Below are 17,950 nucleotides of genomic sequence, written 5' to 3' on the forward strand. Positions count from 1 at the left end.
CCGCCTCCTCCCGCAGCAGCAGGCCGCGACGGAGCCCCGGCCTCGATTTCCGCGCCCCCGCCGCTGGCGCCGGGCTCCGCCCCGGGAGGCCGCCCGCCCCCCCACCGCCCGCTCCCGGCCGGTGCGGCCAAGGGGAGGCGCTCGGCGGGGCGCGGGCGGGCGCGGGCGACCGCTGGCGGCGGGGGAAGGCGGCGCTCCGTGCCGCTCTGCCCGGGTCCCGGCCCCGCTTGCGCGCCCTCCGCCTCCGCCCCCCCCGCCGCCGCCGCCGCCGCGCACCGCGCAGGCGCGCGCGCACGCGCCGCCACCTCCCGCCCCCCCCTCCGCTTCCCATTGGCCTCCCGCGCGGCGCCCGCCGCAAGGCACGCCGGGAGATGTAGTCCCGCGGGACGGGCCCGGCAGCGCGGGGAGCCCGCACCGACGCGGCGGGCAGCGCGGTGCCGCCCCGCTCGAAGCAACCGGGCGTTGACATTCAGCGTTCGGCGGGGCGCACGGCGTGTGCCGGCTGCGGTCAAACCCCCGCTGGGCGCCCGGTGCCCCGGGAATCCAGCCGGTGGGGCCGGGGACCGCGGGCTCCCGAGCGGCGGCTCGTCGTGCCCTGGCCTCACCGCAGCACCCACACAAAGCTGTGGCGCCCACCACGAACAGAGCACGCCACGCTTAAACCCACGGAGGTGAACGTGGCGGGAGGATGGACGGCGGTGCCGGCAGCCCTGGCAGTGACGGCGGCGGGGGGTCGAGCAAGGAAGATGGCGGCGGGCACCGAGCATGGGGCGCGGCGAGGTGTCCCTGCGAAGCCCAGCGTGTGCCGAGGCGTTACCGGCCCCGTGGGCGCTCCGTGGCGGCACGAGGCCTGGGAAAACACCCAGTTCTACTGGAGAAATCGTAAGGCGCCGGGCGGCGTCTGGGTCTAGTTCCTGAGGTTTGGCGTCTGGGTTGGAGCGAGAAAGAAAATGCTGTCATCCTCAGGAGTTTCTAATCCTAGTTTGGCTGGAAAATTATGCACGGAGATGTTTGCAATTAATTCCCCCTCCTCCACAACCCTCAAGTCTTTCTTTTGCGGAAGAAAACACAACTGAAGTGCAGACAATAAATCTTTCCTGCAGCAAAAACATGAACATGCAAGGGGGGGAAAAAAAAAACGAAAATGGAAAGGAAGAAAAGCACAAGAGAATGGAAGGTAAACAAGATGGGGAGATAAGGTGACGTCTGTTACCAGAACACAAAAAGAAGAATTAGGCAGAGACATGCCCCAACACGAAAGAGGAAGCTGTGGAGATAGGAGCTTTACGAGTCCCCGCGCAAAGGCTGAGCAAGGACTCCCAAATTCACGGCGTTTCCTGCTGCCCAGAACGCAGCAGCTCGGAGCCCACAATGAGGCAGCATTGCTCCTGGGGGGGCGGGGAGGGGGGAATTGCTGTAATAAAGTGAATTTAAAAAGCGACTCTCCTCCTCCTTAAACACAGTAAGGCACCAAAAATGGAGGTGACCTAGAAAAGGCCTTCTGTCCCTCTCTCTTCTCCCTCCTGTGAATTCTAAATGCTTAATATTAAGCATTAATATTAATATTGAATATACGGGGGGGTCCTGATGTTCCTGCAGCTGAAGGGATGAGAATATATTTTCTTTCCGATTCCTTTTGACAACTAATGAACGTTCTCACAGGAATTACAGTTTTTCCTGCGTTCTTCTCTTGTTCGCTTTCATGTCACATTCCTGTTTGCTGCTCCCGGCAGCTGTTCCCGGGAATGACCTGTTGGCTGGGACACGGCACGCAGGGGTGAAGCCCAGCGCAGAGGAAGGAAGCGCCACGACAGCACCTTCACCGTTCTCAGCCCCGGAGGAGGGCTGGGTGATCCGTGCCGCGGCCAGCGCAGCACAGCGCCTCGGGGACCCACGGCACGCCGCTTCGCCTGCCCCGGGCAGGGCCTACAGGCCACAACCAGCCACCAGAAGAACACACCACCATGGCAACTGGGACCGCCGCTCCGCCTGCCCCGATGATCCTGCGGGTACCTGACCCCGGCTCTCGGAACAAGCACTTCTGCTGCTCTCCGGGCGCTCGGGACCTCCCCGACAGGCTCCGCGTTCCCACCCCCGCGAGTGACCGCAGCCCCACCAGGAGCAGACCCCGGCATTCCATTCCTCACGCGCTCGAGTGTTTCACAGCAACCCTGAGGACGTCCGCAGGAGAAAACAATCCCCTCGAACCACGGGAGAGGCGGCGCGTTCTCCCTGAGGAATGTCCCCTGCACACGCAGGGCGCTAATTGCTTCCAGAGGCTGCGCCCCCAGTCGTGCTGCCTGCGCGGCTCAGAGCAGCTCAGAACCGGTGCCCGTTCCTGGACAAGACAAACGCCCCCAAACATGGGGTGACACAGCCAGGGGGCTCTGACCGGCGGCGCGGACGCTGCGGCTCCCCGACGGGGCAGTCTCGAGGAGCAGCTCTGCGCCCTCACCGCTGGAGTGACTCTCCTAGAGGCCCCGTGCTCGACACGGCAGGGGAGCACCCACCCACGGTCCCCTTCGAACAGGAGCATCCAGCCCTCACTCACGCAGGAAGAACTCCACCAGACACAACCGAAGTCTGCTCAAACCACAGTTTTGGACGCCCTGAGAGCGAGAAGGCAAACGAGCACACCCCACAGCCTCTGCCCTGCGCCGTCCCAGAAGCCAACGCACAAATTCACGTGGAAAAGTGTCTCTGAGGAGACCCCCGCGTCTGCAGGTGCTCAAAAGCTGGAGCAAGGCAGAGCTCCTGCTCTGGCGCCATGAACAGAGGACACCTTCCTGAGCCGGGGTCAGAGGACAGGAGTTTGTGTTTGATACCCATCTAGTTGTAATTTCCTTTTCTGTCACTTCCTCAAGCAAGAGCCTCTCCCAAAGGAAGGAAAAAACCCCCAAAACTAAACCCTCTTCTGCGATCCCAGGGGACGTGGCTGGGCAGAACAAAGCACAGGGGAACTACACCGTACCACTGCAGGGTCTGCATTGACAACGCAGAAATGGTTTTGACAGTAAAAAAGTATTTGGGTTAAGGGTGGGGTGGGTTTTTTTTCAGAATTTAAAGGACTTGGAGACCAGCCCTTTACGGGAGACATGGAAAACACAGCAACGCATCAACAGCTCTGGTGGCAGACCTCAGGAACTTTCTGTCCCGTTTCTTACTCATCTTTCCCCATTTTATTTTCTACGTTTGAAAAATACTGTTCATCTGTTTGGGAACCCAGGAGTGAAGTTGCCAAAGGGTTACATACCTTTTTCGCTGCAGGCAGTAAAGTGTTTTTTCCCCACTAGCCTCTCAGGCACAGCAGACGTTTTGACACCAAGTCTCCTGTCACCCACCGCGAACCTTTCTGCAGCTGCCTGCATGTTTCCTCAGGTCCGCAGACCCACAGAATTTGTCTCAAACACGTCAGGGCTTGAAAACTTCCTTCTGACACCTCATTCCATGCAAAGCTGCTCTCAGGCGACAACACGCAAAAGGAGGCTCCACTCTTACGTGCCCCATCGCACACGCAGCTGCTCAGAACGTGTTCTGCTCTATACACAGGCTCAAACTGCAATCACTTCAATGGGAACCTTTCACTGAAAAGCAGTTTTGTTCCATACGAAGAAATAAAGGGGCACTATCAACGTTGTGCTGGAGAGCGTGGGCCAGCTCCTGTGGGCTGCTGAACGACCGACGGCGTTTTCCCTTTTGAAAACCACATAAACACACCAGGAAACGCCCGACGTGGCCGATGGAACGGCTTTAGCGTGCGAGTTCACTGCCCCAGCGGCTCTCCTGCCTTGCGCCAGGACCCGAGCCCAGGCTGGGCGGGATGCGGCAGGCGGGTGGAGCAGAGCCAGAGCGTCCCCTCCGGCCCGGAGCCCCTCTCCGTGCGTGGCTCCCGGCTTCTCTCCCGCTCTCCAGGTGCGACGTGAACAACATGGAAAAGGCGGAGCTGAAAAGACGCCACCAGCACAGCTCCCCTGGCCCCGCCATCCGGGCGGGAGCACTGCCGGCCCTGGGAACGCGCTGGGGCAGCCTGCGGCAACACCGCTGAGAGCTGACGTCACGAGTGGGGGAAAGGGGCGTCCCCAGGCCCGGCAGCCCCGAGCGCGGCCTGTGCCACCCCGGGCCGGGGAGGAGGCCCCGCCGCAGGCCCCAGGCCCCGGGCCCAGAGGCCGCCCCGGCCGCTGTCACGGCCCTCCCATCCGCCCCCCCCTCACCCTCCCTTGACGTCACGCGCAGCCCCACCGCCTCGCGATGGCGTCACGCACCGGCCCGTGACATCACCCTCTCAAGGCCCGCCCTCCCGCACGTCGCCACCGCCGCCTTCGCAGCCAATGAGCGACTCTTCCTGAGGGCACCTCGGGTCAAGCTCCGCCCCTCCTAGCTCCCATTGGGTGGCCTCCGGCAGGGCCGCGAGTCCTGCTTTCTGATTGGCTCCCGCCGAAGGGGCTGTGAGGCAACGCGATGGAGTGATGGAGGGCGGACCATAGAGCGCCGCTCGCCGGGCTAGAGCGCCGCGGGCGGGGCGCGATGGGAGAGCCCGGGAGGACTGGAGCGGGGCCGGCGGTGAGCGGGGCGGGGACACCGGGACCGGGCCGGGGGAAGGGCCGCGGGACCTGCGGGGATCAGCCGGGCGCTGCCCCGGGGCGGCCTCGTCCCCCAGCCGGCCCAGGGCCCGCCGGCCCGCCGCCGCCGCTCACGTCCCCCCTCTCACCCAGGGCGGGCAGGGGATGTGCCCGAGGCCCGGCGGGTCCTGCCAGGGCCCGGCCCCGCGGCGCGGAGGGCCGCAGCGCTCCCCCAGGCTCCGCGGCCGCTCGCCCCCGCCGCCGGCGGTGAGGGTCCCTGCGCCGCCCGCGTCCAGCCGGAGCCGGTGACCCCGTGGCGCCATGGCCGCCCGCGGCTGTAGCACGCTCCTGGCGATCGCCAGGTCGAGGTAAGAGCGGGTTGGCTTCGGGAGGCGCCCGCGGTTCCTTGTGCTGGATGGGGTGAAGGGCGATCGCCCCCAAGGAGCGAGGGGGCTCCCCGGCATGACAGCCCTCTTCTTTAGCCTTTTATTAGCGCTGCTGCCCCGCTGGGCGCTGGCGTGCACGTTCAGCGCGATGTCAGCGCTTTAGGGTGCTTCCACAAAAGATTACACGTGAGAAGTACGAGGTTTGATTTGTCTCAAACTAACGGGTTTCGGCAGTGGTCATCGTGCACAGCGAGGTCTCGGCTCTTCTATGAAGAGAGATCTCCTGTCTAACCACTTGCCTCTCCTGGGTGCTGCCCCCCTTTGCCAGCTGACGTTGCCGGCGGAGGGAGGTGCAGGAGATGCAGCCAACTCTGTTCTGAGCGCCTGGTGAGAGCAGAAGGGGCTTCGGTTTTAATTTGTTTGCAACTGACAAATTTTCACCAGTGCAATTGGTAGCAGGGCTTCCTAAAGGCAGGCTGAAGTCTTGAGCCATCCTCCCCCATGAGGAAAGTGTTAGCGTGGGATGAATTCTCAGTATTTTATCTGTAGCTGAAGGACAGAATCTCAGACACTGAGGCAGCCACGAGGTCAGTTTCCCAAAGTTAATTTGGCACGAAGAACACTGGTTTCTGTGTAATGCCGAGGCGCCTTAGCCACGACACGCTGTTCCTTGCTTAAACACCTCTGCAGTTTCAGGTGCTCCCACCTTCTCGCGCACCCTGGTTCTCCGTGCTCCCCAGCAGCCGCTTTTGTCCAGCTCGTGGATTCTCATCTAAACCGGACTCATCCCAGAGGCTCCGAGAACCTGCTGGCGCTGCGCTGCGCACGGTGGGGCGCCGGCCTCCCCCGCGCCCCGGCCACAGCCCTGCGGGGGCTGCACACGGCCACCCGCGCGTGTCAGGAGCCCCGCGGCGACCCCCCGCCCCGCCGGAGCCCCGTCAGCCAGGAGCCCGCTGGGACTCCGGCCAAACGGGTCACGGGCGCGCCCGGGGGGAACAAGTCCGTACGCCAAAGGATCGCGGATGAGCTGAGGCATTACTGCAGCGGGTTCCACCTGCTCTGGATCGACACCAAGGTGGCTGCCAGGATGGTGTGGAGGCTGTTACACGGGCAGGTCCTCACTAGGAGGGAGAGACGAAGGGTAAGTGCCAGACATGCAGACACCTTGCTAAAGCAGTGCACCAAGAGGCTTACTGTAATGGAAGAGGTTTAACCCCTCAGTTCCCACACTCCTGTGGAAGACGTGTTTTTGGCGCCTGGCTGACCGATAGTTTTCCTGTGCCCTTCTCTGTGCAGCTGCTGAGAACTTGCGCAGATCTCTTCCGGCTGGTGCCCTTCCTGGTGTTTGTCATTGTCCCCTTCATGGAATTTCTGTTGCCTGTGTTCTTGAAGCTCTTTCCCGAAATGCTGCCCTCGACGTTTGAGACGGAGTCAAAAAAGGTTTGTGTCCTTTCTGACGACGTAGGCCGTGTACTCCAGCGCGGTAGAACATCTGTACGGCTGCGTAAAGAGCCCGTGTTTCCTGCCTGCGGCTGTGAGCGAGCCTCAGCCTCACACGTCTAGGTCGGGCATTCCCAGCTTGTTCCTGTACAGGGCAGCGGAACCACTTGAAGGTTGTGCTGTAAACAGTGATCAGTGGGAACGTGCACAGCAGTTGCATTTCCTACAGTCACCAGAACCCGTTTGCTTTCAGTGCTGAGCCTCGTTTCACCTCTTTCCCAGAGTCCCCTCCCTTTTGATTTTCACGTGGAATTTCTGATTATGTTTTATTCCCTAAATGAAGGAGGAAAAGCAGAAAAAGAAATTGAACGCAAAGCTGGAGTTAGCAAAGTTCCTGCAGGAGACCATTGCAGAGATGGCCAAAAGGAACAAAGCAGATACAGGACAAGGGAAACAATTCTCCTCTTACGTGCACCAGGTAACACGGGCTGGGCTGGGGATGGCAGCAATAGTGCTTACGCCAGCTTTAGTGCTGTGGCCTCGGGCAGAGAATATGGGGTTTGTACAAAGATTGCAGAGGTTTGGCAGCCTAGAGCTGTCCCATCGGGTGTGACTTAACTGGAGACACTCTTGCAGCATCTGTCAGAGCCAGCAGTACAGCCAAGCATTTCCATCCTGCCACAACAGTGAAAGTTTCACCCTGTGAAATCCTTTAAGTGGCCACTCAAGGACACTGATTCACTTTGGCCTTTGCACTGTCACCAGTCTGTTTCTGCCGAGAGACAGGAATACCAGTGTGGGAAACGGGAGGGACTTCTTCCTTAGAGGGGGAAGAGGATCCACAGACTGACCCTGTTTTAGTTTGGCTTTTGGCCCTGATGCCTCTGCTTTGTGCAGATCCGTCACACCGGCCATCAGCCCAGCACCCAGGAGATCGTGCGCTTCTCCAAGCTCTTCGAGGACGAGCTGACCCTGGAGCACCTGGAGCGGCCGCAGTTGGTGGCTCTCTGCAAACTGCTGGAGCTGCAGCCCATCGGCACCAACAACCTGCTCCGCTTCCAGCTTCTGCTGAGGCTCAGGACGATCAAGGCAGACGACGAGGTAAGTTGAAGACCGCGCAGATGGGACAGCTTTGGTGGAACGCCGGCTTTTGGCAGCCTCGAGTGCTGAGTCACGGCCTGCGTGACGGAAGGCGGGGGTCCCTGCCTGGGCTGCCCCCTCAGATGTGGCGTTTAACGGTGGTGGGAGTTGGATTCTCCCCCTGAGAGATTCCAGGACAATACCAGCACGAGAGTTCATCTTCCTGCACCCTTGCTGCCTTTGGTGCACCCTGACCCGTGTGCCGCTGCAGGTATTGTCACTGTTCGGAAGCTGTCGGGTTTTTATCCTGGAGTCACGCTGACTTGTGAAAAAGGGAGGTTCCAGTTCTGGGGTAAATATTGTGTGGGAACACCAGATTTTAAACAACTGAATTCAGTGTGAGTTTATACCAGTGGATAAAGTGGCTGGATTTGTTTAGCCTGGAGAAGGGCAAGGGACAACCTGCCTGCTGTTGGCAGCTGCCTCATGGGGTTATCCAGAAAGTGGAACTGGGCTTACAGGTGCGTAGTGAAAGGACAGCGGGTGATGGGCATCAGTTGCAGCAAGGGAAATGACAACTTGGTAAGAAAAAAAAATTAAAATCCGTGAGTGGCTGAACAGTGGAACAGGTTGTCTAGAGGCTGTGAAATCCCCATCCCTGGAGTGGCTCGAAGCGTAAGCAGAAAAGACGGAGCAACATAACAACACTTTGGAGTTAACCAGCCCTCTTGAACAGGAGGTTGGACTGGGGACCTCCAGAAGTCCCTTCCAGCCCACATTCTGTGATGGTGTAGGATCTGTCATTTGAAATGCTGTGAAGAATCCTGTTACGACACGAACACCCAGAAAACTTCTCGCTAGCGAGAGGCGAGCAGCTCCGAAAGGCCTGTGCAGCTCCCGCGGGTTCAGCTCAAGGCCTGCCCGTGAGCGAGTTCTTCAGACCTGTGGGATCACGTGTCAAAGGAAATTCTCAGTACTTGGGGGGAAACCAAAATAATCACAACTGAAGTTTTTCGTCCTCCGTAGCCAGAGACTGTCAGCTTTCAAGGACAGAGGGAATCAGCCACAAAGTCGGTTCTGTCCCGTCTTTGACTTTGTGCCCAGTTACCCACCGGCGCTTCTCGGGGCTCGAGCTCACCGCGTGCGTCAGGTTTTGGCGTGCGCTGTGCCTGGGTAGGAGCGTTGCTTTTCATTTCAGATGATCGCCAAGGAAGGAGTCAGCGGGCTGAGCGTGTCGGAACTGCAGAGCGCCTGCAGAGCCAGGGGAATGCGGTCGCTGGGCCTCTCGGAGGAGCAGCTGAAGGAGCAGCTCAGGCAGGCGAGTAACTCTGGTCTGGCCTTGTTGGAGGAGGTTTCTCCCAGGACAGCGTGCCGTGCAGCGCAGACAGAGCAGGCACGGGTTCACTCGGTTCACACCAGCGTTCCTGGATGGTGCTCCCCTGCACGGCTGAGCTTTAAGGCGTGAAGTATCAGATTAGACTGAAGAGAAACCCGAGCAGCATCAGGGTCAGCTAGAAGCAAGATGAAGTGCGGGGCAGGGCTGGGCGTGTGTTTGAAGCTTCTAAAGTAGCCAAGTTGTCGTAGAGCCAGCGCTGGTCTTTTATGAGCCTTCAGACAGGTCACAGACACTGCCGTGGTGCTGCCTTGCAGAGAAGCTGTGGGTAGTTCCAAGTACTTGGCGTTCGCTGTTGGCTGTTTGTCAGTAGTGATGTTGGTACCTCACTAGTAGCTGGAAACTTCTTCCCCAGTGTGTATCCCATACGGTGCTCTTAACTCTTCAAAACTATTCCTGCCCCTTGTGGTAACTTAAACCTGTATCAGCCAAACTCGCGATAGCTGCGAGCTCTGTAAGGACAGAGTGCTGGATACCTAAGTACTGACGTGGGGCCGACGGGAAATAACTGTTCCTCCTCTTTTCTTCTAACAGTGGCTGGATCTGCATTTGAAGGAGAACGTTCCACCTTCTCTGCTCCTGCTTTCCCGTGCCTTGTACTTAATAGATATAAAGCCACAAGCTGTTCCGGTGCCACAAAATAAGGTGAGTGGTTTGAGTAAAACTTCCAGGTTAATAGTTTAACCAGGACACATTATAAGATGAAGCACTGTGACATGTATCTTGTTCTTTGATCCTCTAAGTGGGCTGAAGTGGTAACTGTGCTGAACTGTGTGTCCTCCTGCAGGTGGGTGAAACTGCTGGAATCGTGACGTCTGCTCTTGGAGGTCAAGAGGCTCTAGTGGATCCCGCCCCCGTGGTGCGGGGAAGGAAGGTGAGAAAATAGCACCCTGCGAGTAGGAAAACGCGTGTGTGGCGCTGGGAAGAGCCCGTGACAGATCTTCCCAAAGCCAGACGAACCCGCGGCGCGACACCTTGCACAGAGCACAGGAGCAGTGCGTGTCCTTGGTCGCGTGCCTCAGCCGCGCGCTCTGACTGAGGAGGCGATGCAGAGGTGCAGAGATCCGCTGCGGCACGGCTCGTCCTAGGGCTGGAGACGGCTGGTTCTTCCATGCCGGGGTACTGGCTTCCAGCAGAGGAGCACTCACAAGCTTCTCAGCTGCTTTGTTCACATAAATACAGAGACTTCAGTCCAGGTACGCGTAGCTCAGAGAAGCCAGTTAAAGGTGGCTCGTTTTCAGTCCTCCAAGTGAACTTGGGCTGAGTCATCCAAGACAAAGAGCCAAAATACCTGGAGTAAGAAAGCCAGAGCATATGGTTCTCAGCGTAAGGCTGAAATGAATTCCTCAGATTAGCCCAGGCTGGTAAAAGCAGCAAATGAAAGGAGGATGTTGTGCCAACTGCTGGAAATATTTCCCAATCGCTCTGGTAAGTCTGTAGGGGAAGCAGTGGAGGTGTCGACACGGAGCTTACACACACGCATTGCAGGGAGCAGCCTTGCTCGGGAAGGGGAAGGGCCTGTATGGGCTCTAGCGAGGGCGTTGTTTTCTGAGAGGGTTCTGGGACTTCAAGCTGCTCTTTCCTTAAAGAATGAAGAGTTTGTGTCTCAGCCGACAGAGAAAGCGCCAGTCGCAGAAGCAGCCGTTCAGCCGCCCCCACGACAGGTAAGCTTTTCAGAATCCTTAGACTTTCCAAGGGAGGTTGTTCTTCACACAGCTCGTAGACAAACTGTGGGAATTTGTGCCACAAGACGTTGTGAGCGTTAAGTTCAAGGAGCTACTGGAGAAATTGTGGATGAGAACCGCAGTGAAGGCTGTTAAATACAAAAATATCACGTGTGGCCAAGAGACTGCAGTCAGGTTGGGGGGGGCAGCAGAGCACTGTGGGGAATTGCCCGGAGAACGCTCCTTTACCCTGAAGAACTTTGTTCTTAGCAGCTCTTACTCTGCAGAGCAGCTTCCCATAGTAAATGGGAAGATTCCTTTTTCAAGAAAGGTTTTGGATTTCAAGAAGCATTTGTGCGGGCACTGCCTAAACCCTGCGCCTTCCTCTTACACCTAGGCTCGGATGGAAGCGCCTCAGAGCAGCAAGGCCGGCGCCAATGGAGCCTAGCCTGAAGCCAGCAAGGACTAACACTGGGAGAGAGGAGCTTTCACCTCTGCACCTCCTTGAAAGGGAAGAGCGATTTCCCAGGATGCTGCTTTGCCCAAAAAGGTGTCGGTGCCCCTCAGGGGCCCCTCTGTCTATTCCAAGCTTGTGAGGAACCGGGCCGTGCCAAGGCTGTCTGCGTGGCACCGGCATCTCTTGTACTGGATCCCCTGCCCCACCATTTCAGCTTGCTGCTGTCTGTGCTGTCGCTGGAGCGGCGTTGGTGCTCCGACCCCCTGGGAAAGGCAGCTTTTCGTGGTCAGGGAGCTGGGCTGGAAGCCCGGTAATGCCTGTTCTGCGGTTTGAAGTCCTCTGTGAGAACTTACCCCCACACCCAGGGCTTGCAGCTCGTCCTGCTGCTGCAGCTTTACGGGCTCGAGCTCTTGATCCCAGTTAACGTGGTTTAACCGATAACCAGCGCACGGAGTGACCCCTGTAGCCATGGTATTTCAGTCACGTTTGTACCCAGGGGAGTAACCGCAGCAGCGGGGGACCAGCGCTCTCCTCAGTGGTGCTGTGGCTGAAGTTAACAGTTCAGAAAGACTTCAGAACTTGCTGGGCGAGAGCAGAGCTGTGGGGAGGACAGCTTCTACCACGTGAGCATTTGCGTTCGTCAGCAAGAGCTGCAGCAGGTGCCGGGCGCTGTCACACAAGGCAGAGATTTGTATTTTTTTAGGATCCCAGTGGGTCATGGGAGGTAGTAACCTGGGGACCCGCACACGTTTCCCAAGTCCGATGTAAGGCTTGGTTAAACCTTATCAGGCTCAGAACTGCACATCAGCAAGCACTCTCAGACTTACTGTGCTCTACAGAACGATTCTTCACGCACTCCAGTGCTGACTGTTACTTTGGTAGACTCCATAGGAGGATTCTGAAAAGCTGGTTTTAGCGTTTGTTAATTTTTTTACTTGGTCCTATGTAAAACTTGTCCTGCATCCTGCCTGGAAATTACTCACAGTACGGATTTTAAATATGTATATTTATACTTCCTGTAAAATTAAGGTTAGGCTTGGTGCTAAGTAGAAGGAAATTTCTTTTCTAGAGGTCAGGCAGCCTTTAGAACAATCAGACAGAAAAAAAGCCAGTCATCCCACGGTCAGGTGTTCCCAGCACTTTAACCATGTGATTCAGGCTCTCAGGAGCAGCAGGAACAGCTTGTGGAAGGCGGCTGCCGGGGGCTGTGCTCTCCGCTCTGGACCTGCATCCCGCCTTGCGACTGCGGCCAGGGTGCGACGCTGAACGCCTGTATTTTGTTGGTGGTTAGTGAGAACAAACGTTATTTCAATAAAATAACCCCATTGCTCAAGTGTCACTCCTGCCTCTGCGTAGCACGGACGAGGTGTTGCTGGTAGCCATTACTTGCTGGCCACGACGGAAGAGCCCTTGGCCGCTTGTCTCCTTGATATCACTGAGCGTTGCTGTTCTTCGAACAGGTCTGTGACCCAGCACCCGCAGAGCCAGCTCCCTCGAGAGAAGCGTTTCACCCCTGGCAGAGCCGAGCACGAGTGATGCTCGGTGCCAGATTGCTGAGCAATCCGAGATTAGCGTGCAGAAGTCAAAGGATGCAGGTAATTCCTGTGTTTTGGCTAAAAACATGTAAATAGCGAGAGGGAATTCCTGAGTTCGAGGTAAGTGAGAAGAGCTGTGCAAGGGAAAACTCTCCTGGTTTAAAGCACACGACCTGGGCTTGCAGGGCCAGCCTGGGTCACCGAACCCCACCAAAGCAAGGCCGTCCCAGGCAGGAGGAAAGTTGGCCTCGTTGATGAGGTGAGCAGAGCTCAGGGGGTGGGATGTCTTGAAGGGCAAAAGCAAAGAAGCAGCAGTGAGAGAACCTCGAGTAAGCCGTTGCTGGGGGGGGGGAAGCGGCTACCGCCGGCCGGAGGGTCCCGGCCGCAGAGCCGGGGTTGGGGACCGGGGACCTCCGCTGCGTCCGCAGGGGGTGTTGGGGGGCTGCAGCTCCGGCCGTGATGGAGGGTGGGCTCAGGGTAGCGCGGTCCCAGCGGAGGGTCCCGGCCCCGCTGCGGGGACGGGGGTCCCGGCCGGGGGCTGCCCGCGCGGCCGCTGCCCGTTCCCGCCGGCAGGGGGCAGCACCGGCCGCTCCGCCGCGGGAGAGCCCCGGGAACGGCTGGCGGGAGCCGGAGCGCCGCGTCCTCCCCGGCGGGCAGGGCTGGTAGCCCGCGGCTGGCGGGAGCCCGCGGCTCTGGGGCTCCGCGGGGCCGGGCGCAGGCAGCGCCTGCCGAGCACAAAGCCGCAAAACCCCCTCCAAACAGCGGGGGCAAACACACCCCCACCCCCCCCTCCAAACAGCGGGGGCAAACACACACACACACCCCCCCCCCTCCAAACAGCGGGGGCAAACACACACACCCCCCCCCTCCAAACAGCGGGGGCAAACACACACACACACACACCCACCCCTTCAAACAGCGGGGGCAAACACACACACCCCCCCCCCCCCCCTCCAAACAGCGGGGGCAAACACACCCCCACCCCCCCCTCCAAACAGCGGGGGCAAACACACACACACACACACCCCCCCCCTCCAAACAGCGGGGGCAAACACACACACACACACACACCCCCCCTCCAAACAGCGGGGGCAAACACACACACACACACACACACCCCCCCTCCAAACAGCGGGGGCAAACACACACACACACACACACACACCCCCTCCAAACAGCGGGGGCAAACACACACACACACACCCCCCCTCCAAACAGCGGGGGCAAACACACACACACACACACACACCCCTCTCCAAACAGCGGGGGCAAACACACACACACACCCCCCCCCCTCTCCAAACAGCGGGGGCAAACACACACACACACCCCCCCCCCTCTCCAAACAGCGGGGGCAAACACACACACACACCCCCCCCCCTCCAAACAGCGGGGGCAAACACACACACACACACCCCCCCCCTCCAAACAGCGGGGGCAAACACACCCCCCCCCCCTCCAAACAGCGGGGGCAAACACACCCCCACCCCCCCCTCCAAACAGCGGGGGCAAACACACCCCCACCCCCCCCTCCAAACAGCGGGGGCAAACACACACACACACACACACCCCCCCTCCAAACAGCGGGGGCAAACACACCCCCCCCCCCTCCAAACAGCGGGGGCAAACACACCCCCACCCCCCCCTCCAAACAGCGGGGGCAAACACACACACACACACACACCCCCCCTCCAAACAGCGGGGGCAAACACACACACACACCCCCCTCTCCAAACAGCGGGGGCAAACACACACACACACACCCCCCTCCAAACAGCGGGGGCAAACACACACACACACCCCCCCCCTCCAAACAGCGGGGGCAAACACACACACACACACACACACACCCCCCTCCAAACAGCGGGGGCAAACACACACACACACCACACACCACACCCCCCCCCTCCAAACAGCAGGGGCAAACACACACACACACACCCCCCTCCAAACAGCGGGGCCAGGGTCCTGCCTCCAGATGTGGCATCCGCAGCCAGCACGGAAAACCCCCCCGACCCCGTAGTGATCACCGACCCGGGTGATGCTGGTCACTGCACTGGGATCGCGCTTGCTCCCCAGTACCAGGGGCTCCCCAGTACCGGGGGCTCGGCCACGCAGGCAGCAATCCTCCGGCTCACGCCGAGCCCACCCGCGGGGTTCGGGCTCCAGCTCCCCGAGCAACCCCTGAAAGCCCAGTGGAAGGCGCACGGCGAGCCCTCCGCCGTTGGCGGGAGTTGGCTGCAGCCCTGGCACAGCAGAGCGGCCCTCGGGGACCCCCGGCCTCGCCCCCAGCCCCGCTGCAGCGAGCCAGCGGCTGCGCCGGGGAAGGCGAAGTTGGGTTGAGACACGGTTTGTGTTTCCAGGGGCAATGAAGAGCCCCGGGAGGGAGCGATACCCAGAAAAGCCCGTCCGAAGGCCCCATCACCGCTGAGGAATTTCAAATCCCCAGCACCGGCCGCTCACCAGCGCGGGGTGACGAAGCGTTCTCGGCACCAGCCCCACGTCAAAGGTCTCTGCTCTCCCCCCCACGCCCGCAGCAGCAGCTGAGCTTCAAAGCTCAGACCCCGGCGCTGCGTCCAGACCCCCTCCAGCCCACGGAGGCGAAGCAAACCCACCGGGACACACGCTGCGGAGCTGGCCCGCAAGCAGCGGGGAGATGCTGCCCGTGACCCAGCCTGCCCACCTGCTCCTGCCCCATCCACAGTCCCCCCCCCCCCCCGAGGGCAGCACGTCGGTGGGACGCAGGGCATGCCAGGCACGGGTTCCCCAAGGCTCCCGTGCATGTGTGGGCATCACCTCCCGGTTGCCGCTCCTGCAGCCCGCCTGGGAACTGGTGCTGGAGCCATGTCCTGCCCCAGGCCCCCCAGGTGAGCTCCGGTGCAAGCACCACCAGCGCACAGACGCGCTTCCTCCACCGCTAACAGCCCGTGGAAGCGAGCCTGGCAGGTCCCTTCTGCACAGCAGCAACGGGCTCATCTTTCCCCCGCCTTAATGTTGCATCCCACACAGACCCACATGCCAGCAGCGCCAACAGCTGAGCAGGATCAGCCCATCAGCTTCTTGGGGTAAACAATCCAACAAGGACAGGCTTGGAAAAGCTGATTTTGAACCAGTACCAATGCTCCGTTGCAAACCTGAGGAGGTCTGAGCTGGTCACGGGTTGCAGGGAGGGATATTTACTGCTCCGGCACAGCAGCGTCAAGGCTGCATGAAGCCGTGTGCCAGGGCAGCGTCAGCCACAGCGCCCCCGAAAAGGGCTGGTGGGGGAGACAGCACGGGGGGGTGTGGGGTGTGTGTATCTGCCCTCCTTGCTTCTGGAGCTGTAGAATCAACACTGTCCTGTTTTCTGCCCTACTACAGGGAGGAGAGTCACTAAATCAGAGTTACTGTGGGTGCCTGAACACCTGACCCTGGGAACGAGGGTTTTGGGCCAAAGCACGTGCCCACAGGCCTCCGGAGGGGCAAGGGCCACGCACCGAGTTCCTCAACAGCTGGGAATGGGAGTTAACAGCAGGAGTTCACCAGCATTTCCAGAGAAATCCCTGCTGCCAGCAGCTCAGCTGCTTGGGCAGGAGTGAGCAGCTGCAGGGAGGAGACTCCTCTGTGCCCATTTCACAGCCCCCATTATGCAAAAAATTTCTGAGAAAACCATAACAAGAGCACACAGCCCCAGAGCTGGGGAGCACTTACCGGTGGCGCCCTGGGTGCTGCAGGCTACAGGGATCCCCTCCCACCGCCAGGGTCTGTGTGGCACAGTGTGATGGTAGGCCTGGCCAGGGGACAAGCACCGTGTTATTCTGGCAGCCTGGAAAGTTTTCAGGGTGTTTGGAGAATTTGGAGTTGAATTTCAAATTGTCAGGGGCTTTTCCGGTCTCGGTGCAAGAGGTAGGCAGAAAATTACTGAGATAATACCCTTAATTTCCTGCAAATGGGTAATGTTCCCCTGAAAGACTGACACTCTGACAGTCCTTAAATACATCCTAGGAGAACATCTTATACCACATAATACAGGATAATGAGGGAAGTCATCTTCTCCTGCCCGGTGTTCCAGGCCTGCGACTGCTCCAACTCCTGAACCAGACCGAACCCTTCCTGGAGCATTTAGCAACTGCCCTGGGAAGCCTGAGCTGAAATGATCAGGTAAGGGCTCCTTTGGTGGCTGCTCTGCCAGCCGGGCTCAACCAGCCCAGGGGAGCAGCAGCTCTGTCCGAAAGGTCCGGCAGCCCCTGAGCACCCTGCGCAAGAGGCGCCTTCTGGCCAGGGGTGGGTCTGTCTGCCAGGGTTGGGGATCCCCCCGGCCCTGCAGCTGTCTGAAACTCACCCACCGCTGCCATCCTTCATCAGGGGGCTCAAACACAACATAGTTCCTCCAGGTAACCCAAGATCCAGGGGAGCTGCTCAGCTCCGCGCCCTTGGCAGCTTCCCCAGGGTGTGAGGCACTGCAAGTTGTTACCCAGTCGAGGCACAGGAGCGTGAGGAGGCCTGTCCTCTGCTGCTTTATGGTCATCAACAGTAATTAACATGGGAAACAGCTGTTGGCACCCAGGGCCATGGTGGGAGCCCAGCCGGGGCTCAGTTCAGCTCATCCCAGCCCCCACCAAGCTGTTCCCATTGCCTACCTGCTCCCTCCGAGCACCCGCCCCATGCCGGCTCCCTCGGGATGCTCCCGCTCATGGTGGAGGGAGAGGAGGAGGCTGATGGCAGGTCCTGGGTGGGATGAAGGCAGAGACAGCCTGTGCCTGCCACGGAGGGAGCAGCACCTTCTTCTTCTGAGAGGTTTTGCAGACGGGGAGCAAAGCGGGGCTGGCCGGGAGCCTGCAGCATCCCCCGGGCGCTGCGCTTCGGCCGCCCGTCCCCGGGCGAGCTGAGGGCGAGCTGAGGTGCTCCCCGTGGCCCTGGCTGCGCTCTGCCGTGGCCACGCCACGCTGGCGTGTGTGCGAGGGCTCGCTTCGTGCCTGTTCTCCTCCTGTGTTTTTAACGCAGAAAGCTCTGGAAGCCGGGGCTTGCTCCTCCCTGGTTTTCCGGCGGTGACCCCCCGCCACGCGGCAGGGCTGCCAGCCTCGGCACTTAGCCGGGATGCGGCACGAACCATCAACGAAGCCACCCTTCTCCTGCGGGGAGAGGGGCACTGGAGCCAGGAGGAGGCAGGTGAACCCAGGGCAGTCTTGGGCTGCTTACAATCAGTCCAGAAATCCCTGCACACCCCCTCCCCCCCCGCAATTGCTCCCCCCAGCCCCTGGACTGGGAGAGGCAGGTCCTTCCCATGTGGGTTTGTGCCGCAAAGATGCGGAGAGGAGCTCTGGTCCCCCGTGCCCCTCGGCTGGTGTCTGTGGGCGCTGCGGGGCCGGTGGCACGTGCCCAAGTCTGGGCTCCACCGGCACCTTCCTGGGAACCCCTTTACCCCACAGGCACAAAGAGGGGAGAGTCAGCGGTTTT

At 59.9% G+C, this 17,950-nt stretch overlaps 1 protein-coding gene across 1 annotated transcript; it reads left to right on the top strand.

The window, feature by feature from the left end:
* Nucleotides 1-4,880: 4,880 nt before the first annotated feature.
* LETM2 (leucine zipper and EF-hand containing transmembrane protein 2) lies at nt 4,881-11,423 on the top strand. The gene is made up of 10 exons (XM_086477134.1): nt 4,881-4,927; nt 5,636-6,086; nt 6,242-6,385; nt 6,729-6,863; nt 7,283-7,486; nt 8,664-8,783; nt 9,393-9,503; nt 9,646-9,732; nt 10,448-10,522; nt 10,920-11,423. The coding sequence occupies exons 1-10, from the start codon at nt 4,881-4,883 to the stop codon at nt 10,968-10,970; spliced, it is 1,425 nt and encodes a 474-aa protein (XP_086333260.1). The 3' UTR covers nt 10,971-11,423.
* The last annotated feature ends 6,527 nt before the right edge of the window (nt 11,424-17,950 follow it).

Source organism: Leptosomus discolor, chromosome 23, assembly GCF_034619465.1.
Source record: "Leptosomus discolor isolate bLepDis1 chromosome 23, bLepDis1.hap2, whole genome shotgun sequence".
In the NCBI taxonomy this organism is placed as follows: domain Eukaryota; kingdom Metazoa; phylum Chordata; class Aves; order Leptosomiformes; family Leptosomidae; genus Leptosomus; species Leptosomus discolor.